Source organism: Arachis hypogaea, chromosome 12, assembly GCF_003086295.3.
Source record: "Arachis hypogaea cultivar Tifrunner chromosome 12, arahy.Tifrunner.gnm2.J5K5, whole genome shotgun sequence".
Lineage (NCBI taxonomy): Eukaryota > Viridiplantae > Streptophyta > Magnoliopsida > Fabales > Fabaceae > Arachis > Arachis hypogaea.
The window spans coordinates 90902764-90915375 of NC_092047.1; the positions used below are offsets into that span (position 1 = coordinate 90902764).

A 12612-nucleotide genomic window follows, 5' to 3' on the forward strand; every position below is an offset into this window, starting at 1 on the left:
CCCAAGGAGTCTCCTAGCACGTGGATCTCAATTAAGCTCAGTCCAAACACTCACCAAGTGGGCCCCATAAGTAGATTTTTGTACTAAAAGACTGTTTTACCCTTCTTATGTAATTCTTAGTCATAAGTCTAGTATTTATTTGAGAACTTTTACACTTTTCAAGAAACCTTTTGAAACTTTACACGTTTTATATTGTATTTTCTATCAGTATGAGTTTCTAAACCTCCTAGGTTGAGGGGAGGAGCTCTGTTGAGTTTTATGAATTAATAGAGTATTACTATTCTATCTTCAATTCGTGTTTGATTCCCTATTCTAAGATGTATCTTCGTTCTTCATCAATATGAATGTGTTGAACCGGCACAAGATTATCTCATTCTACATGGGTTCAGAGTGAGTCTTTCACCGGACAATGATGAACCACTAGCTTGATTATACATCTCTTAGACGGCTAATCCACGACTTCGTTGGGGACTTCTCGAGACACCAGTTCAGCCGAGGTATGTGGAGATTAGAGTCTTTGTGGTAGAGGCTAGAACTAAAGGTACATCATTCTCTGATCCGGAAGATTCGACCTTGTCTGTGGCATTTTGAGTAGGATCACTAAGGAGAATGAATTGCAGGAGCTTCACCCTCAATCAGAATGGATCCGCACTAACCCTGGGGTTCAGATCTGGAGGAGCCTTGGCGACCTCTCAAAGAAAGGCGTTGATCACATACAGCCTGCCATAGAAGAAATCATTCGCAGTTGGAGTAGACAGTAAGTCCGGATTAATCCAGAAGAACAAAGCATCTCTAAGCCTTAACCATCTTCTTATCATTGCTTTCACCATCAATTGAGTAACGTTTTCTTTATTTTCCTTTTATGCGCTTTAAACAAACAAACAAATTTTCTATCCGACTGACTAAGATCTACAAGATAACCATAGCTTGCTTCAAATCACAATCCTCATAGGATCGACCCTGACTTACTCAAGTATTACTTGGACGACCCAGTGTACTTGCTGGTTCAGTTGTGCGAAGTTTAATTTCACCCACCAACGGTGGCTTTGTCCCGCTCATGAATAGGCAAGTTGAGATTAAGGATTCCATTTTTTGATGCAATAGACAAGTTGAGGTTGAGGATTCATTCTCTTGTTGCGGTGGACGAGCTTGAGGTTGAAGATTCTCTCTCTTGTCGCATCGAAAAGTTAGATAGAAGGTTGAGGATTCTCTTCGGTTAAATTATGTATCATTAATTCAAATTTTGGTTATGTCTGATTATGTTTGATTGAAATGAGTTTTGGATTGATATGGTGAGGACGGTGGCTTTGTCCCGCTCACGTATAGGCAAGTTGAGATAGGGTTAAATCTCTTGCTGTGGAAGACAAGTTGAGATTGAGGATTCCCTCTCTTGTTACGGTGGACAAGCAGGGTTGAGAATTCCCTCTCTTACTACGTCGAGGAATTGAATAGAAAAGGTTGAGAATTCCCTTCGAATTCAATTTCTACTGTGGAATGAACGAGTTAGGTTGAGAATTTATATCGTTACATCACTGTCTCTCTCTAATAGGGAGGTTAAAGATTCCCTTCGTATAAAGAGATTATGACCTAACTACAAAATTAATTAAAATATAATAACATTCTAATAATAATTAGGGTTTATCTATTATGTATCCTTAAAAAAAACACATGTTAAGATTATAAAGTAAAAAATTTTTTATTAAAAATATAAAAAATTTAAATTTTTAATGTATTTATTTTATATTTATTAAATAAAAATATTTAAAATTTTTCACTAATATTAAACTTATTATGTATGCTAAGGGCACATATTAATTAAACCTTAATAATTATTACATCTTCAGAAAATTCTTTTACTACCATTTTTGTGGGGAAAAAAAAAATTTGTCTCGTGTAGGTGGGTTGGTGTGACAAAGCCGTTCGAGAATTCCACCCTCACCAACCCCAATTACAATCATCAACCAAAAACCGACCAACCAACAAAAACCCATTGCTACTTATTCCTCACCAACTACTCTCCAAGTCCTTCATTCAAAATTCCAAAGCCTCTCGGCCATTTGATTAACAGGTAATCTTTTTTTTTTTTTTTTCTTACTCTTTCTCAACCTTTTCTTCTTTTCAACGCACATAGCACATAGTATCACATTATTACAACCGTTTTCTTCTTGCTTTCCTTAGGCACACGCCCCCCAACAACAACAAGAAGATAAACAATAATGGGTAAGGTTTTTACTTTGGCTGACGTTTCTTCCCACAACCACCGCAAAGATTGCTGGCTCGTCATTCATGGCAAGGTAACTCCCCTAAATTTTTGCATGGGTGTGAAGTTGGTTTGGTTATGGCTTTTGAATCCAAAGATGCTGGCTTTTTGGTTTTTCCTTCATGGGTTCTTGATATTATCAAGGTTCATTTTGTGATTCTTACGTTTTGTGTTGATTTTTTATTTTTTTTAGAAAAAGGGGGGGGGGGTTTCAAATGGAATGGGAATCACAGATTCATAGTAGATTCAGTCATTTTTATAATCCCGAAAAACAAAAGATCGAAATAAAAGAGATTCTAGTGTTGTTTGGCTTTTACTATCTGATTTGATTTGATTTGGCTTGGTTTGACCATAGAAGATTCAGTTTGACTAGGAGAGATTCACATTGTTTTTGGTTATCCATTTGTGTTTTCTCGACTTCTTTTTGCTGGAAACTTGGATCGAGGACTGGGATTTGTTAGATCTATTTAATTGATGGAATTTGTTCTGAACTTCTGACTGAGGGATCTATCCAATATAATGATGCTTTTTTGAAGATTACAGAAATTTTAACTGTGGATTTGTTTGGTATTGTTTTTGCTGTCTAACAGTGTTATTTGAAGCATATCAAGTGCTTTGGAAGAACTAATTGTTCCTGTAATTAGTAGATGATAAAAGAAGCCTAAGCTTGAACTTCATCCATTCACTGATTGTTGATTTTAATTGTTTGAATGCAATTTTTATGTTTTCTTTTTTAAAGAAAAATTTGTTTCCAAACTACTGCTTTTGAATTGGTGATTTCATTTTGTACCCAGTTTTTTTTTTTTTATCAGACTATATAAATAAATTAATTGGTACCATTCTACATGTAATGTTCATGATGAATTAGTAGCTACTAGCTAGAAACGTGTTAAACATGCTTTTTAACAATCACTTGATTTTACTAAACCTTGACATTGTCTTTTTGGATGTCCTGATTATCTGATTTTAATTTCTTTTTCCATTGAAATACTGTCATAAGATCAAAGATCAAGGTGTTATCACTTGGTTTATGCTAGGGAGTATTAACTATTAATTTATGTGCCTTTCGGTCCGTTGTGCCATTTCTGGAATTGAGCATTTCATTTGAGATAATTTGGAGAGATCTTGTGTGTTGGAGAGTATCGAAAACAATCTAAACAATGTAAAGTGCTATCTTGGATCTTAGTTTATTTAGATCCACGTTCTGATTTGTTGGCTTCTTTAGAATTTGTTCCTTTTTACTTACGTTGGCTCTTTTGGAAACAGGTTTATGATGTGACCAAGTTCTTAGAGGACCACCCTGGTGGGGATGAAGTCCTGTTGTCTTCCACAGGTACCAAATTTGTTTTGTGATGTCGTTTGATGTAATCTTGCATACAAGAATTTCTCATCCTTTCCTCATGGTCTTACCAAATTGTGATGCATATGCAGGGAAAGATGCGTCTAATGATTTTGACGATATTGGTCACAGCACCAGCGCCGTGGCGATGATGGATGAGTTCTACATCGGAGAAATCGATTCATCAACCATTCCATCCAAGGTTAAGTACACTCCCCCAAAACAACCTCACTACAACCAGGACAAGACGCCACAGTTTGTCATCAAGCTTCTCCAGTTCCTACTCCCTCTGCTCATCTTGGGTTTGGCCGTCGGAATTCGCTTCTACACCAAATCATCATGATCATTTTAACTGCAATAATATGTTAGTGTTGAGAGATTGATTATATGAGGGACTCCAAGGATATGTTGTTTCTATCTTATATACCAAGTTATGTTGCACTTGTCTTGTTTTTGTCTAAGTAATTTGGTGCTAGAAAATATTGTCTTTCTCTGTCATTGACATTTCTGCAGGAAGAGTTTTATGGAGTTTAAAACTTTGAAACATCCGGTGATTCTCAATAATTGTTTTATAAATTATAACATTCTTCCGTTGAAAAGAATCTTACAATATTAGGTTTCATTTTCTTGGTATTACTTGGGATATTTGACTCTTCTATAGTACATGGAGGTTTACAAGATAATAAGAAAGTAAAGACTAATTAATTTTTATTTAATTATTTTTTTTTTTTTTGAAAACAGATTCTTATGATACTATTATTTTTAATTTTTGAAAGGGAAAAAAGAGTTGATTTTTAATATCTTAAATCATTTTTAAAATTATATAAATGTGAAAAAAAATTTTTAATCAAAATGTGAGTATTTTGTTAATTATAAAGAAGTAATTTTTGTTTTTAAAAATGAACCAAATGAAACGTATTTTTAGTGTACAATAAAAAACACCCTTGGTGTGTCGATAAGCAAGAAGAGTGACAAGTTTTTTTTTTAATAAATTCTGTAATCCATTTTAATGGTGGAAACAAGCTATAGATCAAGGTTGAGCTTGACCTTAAGAGCACCTCCAATGGTGAGTTCCTCTTTGACTTTGCCTAATATTCCTTAAGCAGGGACTCAAATTAACCAATAATAACTTGCCATTTGGCAAGTTATTAAAAAAAATAATAATATAAAATTTGAAATAATTAAATAATTAAATAATAATTAAATTAGTAATAATTATAATAAAAATTATATTAAATAATTATATTTTTATTTAATTAATAATTTATATTAATTATTTAAATAATAATTAATTAAATAATTAATTAGATTAAATAATTAAGTTTTTATTTAATTAATAATTTATATTAATTATTTATATTATAATTAATATTGAATATTATTTATATTATTATATTAAATTATAATTAATTAAATTTACTTACATTAAAAAATAAATTTAATTTTTATACCTTATAAAATAATTTTTAGTTGAGTTGGTTATTTTTATTTTTAAAATTTAAAATACTAATGATATTATTAAAATTAGCAGTTGTAAACACAAAACTATAAATTAGTATAATCTCGAATTATATATTGTGTATTATTATTATATATGAATTTATTTAATATTAATATCTTTTAATAATGAATTATTTTTAAATTTATAAATTTAAATAATATTATTAAAAAAATTAATTATATTAATTTTAAGTATTTTAATTAATTAATTAAGTAGGACCACAATAGGGACTAAAGTTAGTTCCTCCTAATGGAAAAGAGAGAGATGCTTTGAGTTCCTATTTATTGTTTATGACGCAAAAGCTGATGTGGAGTTACTTTTTATGACAGGTGGGCCATAAACAGAAACTGGGATGAGTTCCCTACTGGAGATGGTCTAAATGTGTCTAACATATTTTTCAACATTATGGATTATGGAATGAACTTGACCATTTTTATTTATTTATTTATTTTTGGGTAGTGAAACGGGACTCTGTCGATAAGCCTAACCTTCATTTTCACCTAACAGGGGTAGCGAAGTGGAATTATCCAACAAATAAAGGAAAATAGCTCAATAGGTAGGGATATTTTTGGCAATTTGAATTTTAAATACAATTCTCCTAACTCCCGAGACTTGATTCTAAATGCACTTCGTGGCTGGAAAAGAACCTTTGGCCTTGGGTTCCAATTTTGTAGGTTGTTGGGTTTAACCTCTTAGGATTCTTTGATCCAATCTTAGCATTGAGTAAGGCTATCTCGGAACCCGATTTCGGAGGATTCTTCCCAGAGAAAAAGCATATTACCATTTCTAGTAGGGAACTCATTTCAGTCCCTATTTATATCTCACCTGTCATAAAAAGTGACTCCACATCAGATTTTGCGTCATAACCAACAAATAGGAACTCAATAAATTTCTCTCTTCTCCATTAGAAAAAACTAACTTTAATCCCTATTGTGATCCCACCTAATTAATTAATTAAGTAATTAAAATTAATATAATTTTTATTTTTTTATAATAATATTATTTAAATTTATAAATTTAAAATAATTCAATATTATAAAATATTAAAATAAATAACTTAAATTTGATTAGTATTTTAAATTTTATAAATAAAAATAAATAATCCAACTAAAAATTATTTTATAATATATAAAAATTAAATTTATTTTTTATGTAAAATAAATTTAATTAATTATGATTTAATATAACAATATAAATAATATTTGATATTGATTTAACATAATTATTTATATTAATTATAATTTAATATAACTAATTATTAAATAATTAATATAAATAATTAATTAAATAGATATATAAGTATTTAATATATATATTTAATATATTTTTTATTTTTTTTATTAACTTACCACATGGCATGATTTTATGGTTGTTGCAAGTCCCTGCTTTAAAAGCACCTCCAATGGTGAGTTTCTCTTTCACTTTTTTCTGACATATAGGAACTCTAACCATTGGAGGGGAGAAGGAATGAGTTCTCACACGAGGATCAAGGTAAGAGAGTCCCTCTAAGCAGGGACTCAAATTAACCAATAATAACATGCCATTTGGCAAGTTATTATAAAAAAATAATAATATAAAATTTAAAATAATTAAATAATTATATTAAATAATTAAATAATAATTAAATTAGTAATAATTATAATAAAAATTATATTTTTATTTAATTATTTAAATAATAATTAATTAAATAATTAATTAGATTAAATAATTAAACTTTTATTTAATTAATAATTTATATTAATTATTTATATTATAATTAATATTGAATATTATTTATATTATTATATTAAATTATAATTAATTAAATTTACTTACATTAAAAAATAAATTTAATTTTTATACCTTATAAAATAATTTTTAGTTGAGTTGGTTATTTTTTTTAAAATTTAAAATGCTAATGATATTATTAAAATTAGCAGTTATAAACACAAAATTATAAATTAGTGTAATCCCGAATTATATATTGTGTATTATTATTATTATATATGAATTTATTTAATATTAATATCTTTTAATAATGAATTATTTTTAAATTTATAAATTTAAATAATATTATTGAAAAAAATTAATTATATTAATTTTAAGTATTTTAATTAATTAATTAAGTGGGACCACAATAGGGACTAAAGTTAGTTCCTCCTAATGGAGAAGAGAGAGATGCTTTGAGTTCCTATTTACTGTTTATGACGCAAAAACTAATGTGAAGTTACTTTTTATGACATGTGAGCCATAAACAGGAATTGGGATGAGTTCCCTACTGGAGATGGTCTAAGAGCAACTCCAATGCTAAGAAATAGAGTTCCTCTTTTGACATATGGGGACTCAATTACCATTGGAGTGAAAAGGGAAAGAGGGCTCTTCACGGGGATCAAGGTTGAGAGTCCCTCTAAGCAGGGACTTGCAACAACCAATAAAATCATGCCATGTGGTAAGTTAATTAAAAAAATAAAAAATATATTAAATATATATATTAAATACTTATATATCTATTTAATTAATTATTTATATTAATTATTTAATAATTAGTTATATTAAATTATAATTAATATAAATAATTATGTTAAATCAATATCAAATATTATTTATATTGTTATATTAAATCATAATTAATTAAATTTATTTTACATAAAAAATAATTTTAATTTTTATATATTATAAAATAATTTTTAGTTGAATTATTTATTTTTATTTATAAAATTTAAAATACTAATCAAATTTAAGTTATTTATTTTAATATTTTATAATATTGAATTATTTTGAATTTATAAATTTAAATAATATTATTATAAAAAAATAATAATTATATTAATTTTAATTACTTAATTAATTAATTAGGTAGGACCACAATAAGGGTTAAAGTTAGTTCCTTCTAATGAAGAAGAGAGATTCTTTGAGTTCCTATTTATTGGTTATGAGTTATGACGCAAAATCTGATGTGGAGTCACTTTTTATAACAGGTGGGCCATAAATAGGGACTGAAATGAGTTCCCTACTGGAGATGGTCATTAGGGAACTCATCCCAATTCCTATTTATGGCCCACCTGTCATAAAGTAACTCCACATCAGCTTTTGCGTCATAAACAGTAAATAGGAACTCAAAACATCTCTCTTCTCCATTAGGAGGAACTAACTTTAGTCCTTGTTGTGGTCCCACTTAATTAATTAATTAAAATACTTGAAATTAATGTAATTAATTTTTTTTAATAATGTAATTTAAATATTTAAATTTAAAAATAATTCACTATTAAAATATATTAATATTAAATAAATTTATATATAACAACAATACACAATATATAATTCGGAATTACACAAATTTGTAAAATTACTTAATAAAAAAAACATAATTAAATTCTATAGTTGACGACAAGCATTGAGTTGAGTTGAGTTGGATCCATTTTTTCGAACAAAAAATAATAGTAACAGAACTTTGATTTCGTAAACTTGGAAGAAGATAAAGAAGAGTAATAGATAGTGTGAGAATAGAAGTGTATCTAAGTGGTATATATAGAATAACAAAATATTAATTTATTAATAATAACGGTAACATAATAACGGCTAGTTTTGCAACAACTAGTTTTACAACGGCTAATTTAATTTAATAATATAAATATAAATAATATTTAATATTAATTATTATATAAATAATTAATATAAATTATTAATTAAATAAATAATTAATTATTTAATCTAATTAATTATTATAATTATTAATAAATTAATTATAATTTAATTACTTAATTAATTATTATTTAAATAATTAATATAAATTATTAATTAAATAAAATTATAATTATTTAATTTAATTAATTATTATAATTATTATTAAATTTAATATTATTTAATTATTTAATATAATTATTTATTTAATTATAATTTCATATATATTTATTTAAAAGGTAAGTGGCAAGTTACCATTGGTTATGCTTGAGTTCCTCTGAGTAGGGACTCTTCCACATTGAACTCCGTGAGGGAACTCATCCTCCAACGGTAAATTCCTCAATGTGTCAGCAAAAGGTGAATGGAGATCACCCATTGGAGATGCTTTTAATGGTCTTGAGATGAAATAGAACTTAGAAACCCTTTAATCCTAGTTGGTAAGGTTTTTTTTTTTTCTTTTAATTTTTGAATTCCGTGTTTTCTATTGTGTATGAATGTATGATCTAGGTTGGATTTCATGCGTTCAACTTCATTCTTCACATTTCTCGTGCATCTGCACCTCCTTTAATTTTTTTTCTTAATTTATGTATCTGACCTTTGTTCCTTTGTTTTCCATTTTTTTTACTGAAATAAAGTAAATGCATTGATGTGAAAGAATTATTTGATGTATTTGGAGCACAGGGAATTGCTATAAACTATGTATGATTTTTGAATTAGGATCCAACCCTCTGTTTTAAGTGTCCCCTTTTCTGGGTGAAATATGGCTTTGTCTCTTATATTAATAATCTATGGAGATAGTGGTTCTTTGCACAAAGATTGCAAAAGGAGCTAATCTAGACATGCTTTTAACCCACTGCATTCCTCAGCGATGTTCCGATGATCTGAAGTCATGATCAAGTAACTGTTTCATGTGTAGGCTGTACTTAACTTTCTATTGTTTAGTTGGTAGAGTATCTTTCTTGCGGGACATTTAAGGTACGTTTGATTTGTATTTCCAGTTTCAATAATTTTTTGTATTTTGAATTTTGTAAAGCAAAAAAAGAGAAAATAACGAAAATAATAAAATCATGTTTTTATTTTAACCTCTTTTTTTTTCCACAAAATTCCAATAATAAAAAATACTGAAAATAAAAACACAAACTAAATATACTTTTAGTTTTTCATTCCTTTCACCAATGTGATGTCTTCTTTTGACTTACCCGAGCGGTTAGTACAACATAAAATAATAGATTGGTAAAATTTCCCTCATAACATAGGTATGTTCTTTAATAAATGATATTTATTGAATTGTCTTCAAGTTAGGTCAACAGTTGTCTTTCATGGTGATTCTAGTAGAGGACTTGCTTGTGCAGACAGTGATGATTGTCTATTTACATCAATGCCTTCTCCTGATTCTTGTTTGGATTGTGTCCAAAGTACTATGTAAAATCTGATGATGATTATTAGTGAACCAATAACACTGAAAAGTAAATTAAAAACACAAAGTAGGTAACACTAAAATTGATACTTGTATGGCTAAAGAAATAAATAAAAAAATACTCTAAAAAACATGTCACAATAATATTTTTATCATGAAGTGTAAAAATTTGATTTTTATATAATTTTTATATAATAGAATATATATATATAGATAATAGATAATAAATTTCATAAATAATATCATTAATTCATATTTACAATCAAAATAAAAATAAAAATATAAGAAATTTTTTTATATTATAATCATGCTGGCGTTTGCTTCGAAAATGGGCCAATACAAATGAAATTCGCTGTTATGGGATAAAAAAAAATGGGCCGAAATCACCGGCTGCATCCAGAAGAACAAGCAAGCAGGGGTTAGGGTAAGGAATTTGAGGCCAATGAGCTTTAGCTTATATGGTATATCTCTTCTCTCCATTTTAAAGGTCTAGGGTTTAAATTCTAGAAAATACAATTAAAAAAAAATATGATAAAATGTGTGAGGAGTGTGTAGATGTGTTATGTACTTAAAATTGAGAATTGTCTAATCTATTGGGTACCTAAAATTGGAAGTTGTCCAATCCACTTACTAAAAGAAAAAGTAAGAAATTTGAGGAAAAAAAAGGGTTTTTTGGTAAAATCCTGAAGAAGCTGCAGGGGGCGCCTTGTTAGACACAGGGGGTGAATTCCCTGCAGCTTAGACACGTTCTGATCATGCACATCTATTTTGGTAGGGGTTCTTTGACTCGTTGCACTCTTTTTTTTTTCTACACTCAACTAAAGAAATCAAACATTCCATTCCGTCATTTTTAGCTTCAAGTTTCATTTTCATCTTTAATATCTTAGTTTAACATAAGAAAAAAAATTTTCTCTCTTCACCGTGGTCCACCTCAAAGAAGCTAAAGGATGGAGGAGAGTGGAGACATACAAATAATGTCACGTATATATCACTAAATCTGAATAACACATTACTAAATTTTTATATCATCTAATATATGTAAGTTTGTTTTTTTAATATTAATTATGATTAATTTAGAGTGAATTAGTGCTGAATAGTGTTATTTAAAGATTTATATGATATATTAATATTAATTAGTGTAGTTTAAAAATTTGATTAGTTAACATGTTGGCTATCACTGCAATAACTTTTTGTAATATTTTATGTGTAAAAAAATTAATTTGATTTGTTATAAAAATAATGTTAGAGTGGTACGATTTCGAATAATTCTTTTAATGTATTTAGGGTTAATAATAAAATTGAGATTGTTGATTAAAATGAGAAGAATATTATGTAAAAAAAATTTTGGCATTCATTTAACGGCTCAATTTTATGGAAATGGAGGCCATGTGTGTGCTATGCGTTGATATGGAGTTATGGGGACTGGACAAATATGTGGGACAGTTTTGTTGTCAGTGTGATATTGAGGAACTCGGACCGTGCGAGTTCTTTGGATTTAATTTTTGAATAATAAATCGCACGGTCCGATTTGTATTGGAGGAGAAAAATTTTGGGTAATTGAAATCGTACCCTACGATTTCTTTAGTAGGTAATTTCGTCACATATCGCACGGTCCGAGTTCGTAGTTGAGAGTTTGAGTTGAGGCACATTGAACTCGGACCCTCCGTTTTGTGGAAGGGCTAAGAGGAACTCGGATGGTCCGAGTTCGTATACCTTTTTTTTTTTTTGGTTCAGTTTAACCTAGTCGAAGGGTGCGAGTTCTTTAAACATGCTGATATAAAAGAGTGAAGTGAACTGGTGGGAGCTTAGTTCCGTCTTCTTCCTTGTTGAATGGCTGCTTCCTCTCTTCTTCTATCTGGGTTTTTCAGTTTTGATTTTGAAAGTCTAGTTGCTAAGGCTAAGCTTATGTTTATTTTTTGTTGAGTGAAAAAATGAGTGACAGAGTATTGCTAAAAATATACTATTTTGGTCAGATTTTGTTACAAACGAGTGAAGGAGTAAAATTTATTTGTGAAAACCCATTAGATCTTGTTATTCCTTTTATTATCTCATTTGAAGAACTCAAAGGTGTAATATGTGAAAAGATTAATTCTGAGCGGGTAAGAAAGATATCCTGTATCCTATACAGATATCCCGTACCGGTGTTTGGTGGATTCATCCAGTATCAAACCAAATATGTGATGGACAAAGCGAGCATGCAGGAGATGTTTTCAATGTATATTGAAAACCGGTCTCAGATCTCGTTCATCGAGTTGTATGTTGAGTTTGAACAATCTGAGGCTGACCGGAATATTCTACGGGAAGATTATAATAGTGACAGTGAAGAAGAGTTCGAAAGCAACTACGAATTTGTTGGTCCAGATGGAGATGAAGATCAAGGTGACGGAACCATGGCCCCAGATGTGACAGAAGTGGCAAATACACTCGCAAACGAA

The 12612-nt window shown here is 28.9% G+C and overlaps 1 protein-coding gene across 1 annotated transcript; it reads left to right on the forward strand.

Moving 5' to 3' along the window:
- Nucleotides 1–1863: 1863 nt before the first annotated feature.
- Nucleotides 1864–4198, forward strand: LOC112727700 (cytochrome b5). Its single transcript, XM_025777566.3, has 4 exons — nucleotides 1864–2068; nucleotides 2179–2294; nucleotides 3527–3593; nucleotides 3692–4198. Exons 2-4 carry the CDS (start codon nucleotides 2217–2219, stop codon nucleotides 3940–3942), a joined length of 396 nt encoding a protein of 131 aa, XP_025633351.1. The 5' UTR covers nucleotides 1864–2068; nucleotides 2179–2216; the 3' UTR covers nucleotides 3943–4198.
- Nucleotides 4199–12612: the final 8414 nt, after the last annotated feature.

What these genes read in the sequence shown, in the direction of transcription:
- LOC112727700 (XM_025777566.3), top strand. Translation starts at nt 2,217, where the DNA reads ATGGGTAAGGTTTTTACTTTGGCTGACGTTTCTTCCCACAACCACCGC. An exon ending in GGCTCGTCATTCATGGCAAG is followed by an intron (nt 2,295 to 3,526) that starts GTAACTCCCCTA and finishes TTTTGGAAACAG; the next exon opens with GTTTATGATGTGACCAAGTT. An exon ending in AGTCCTGTTGTCTTCCACAG is followed by an intron (nt 3,594 to 3,691) that starts GTACCAAATTTG and finishes ATGCATATGCAG; the next exon opens with GGAAAGATGCGTCTAATGAT.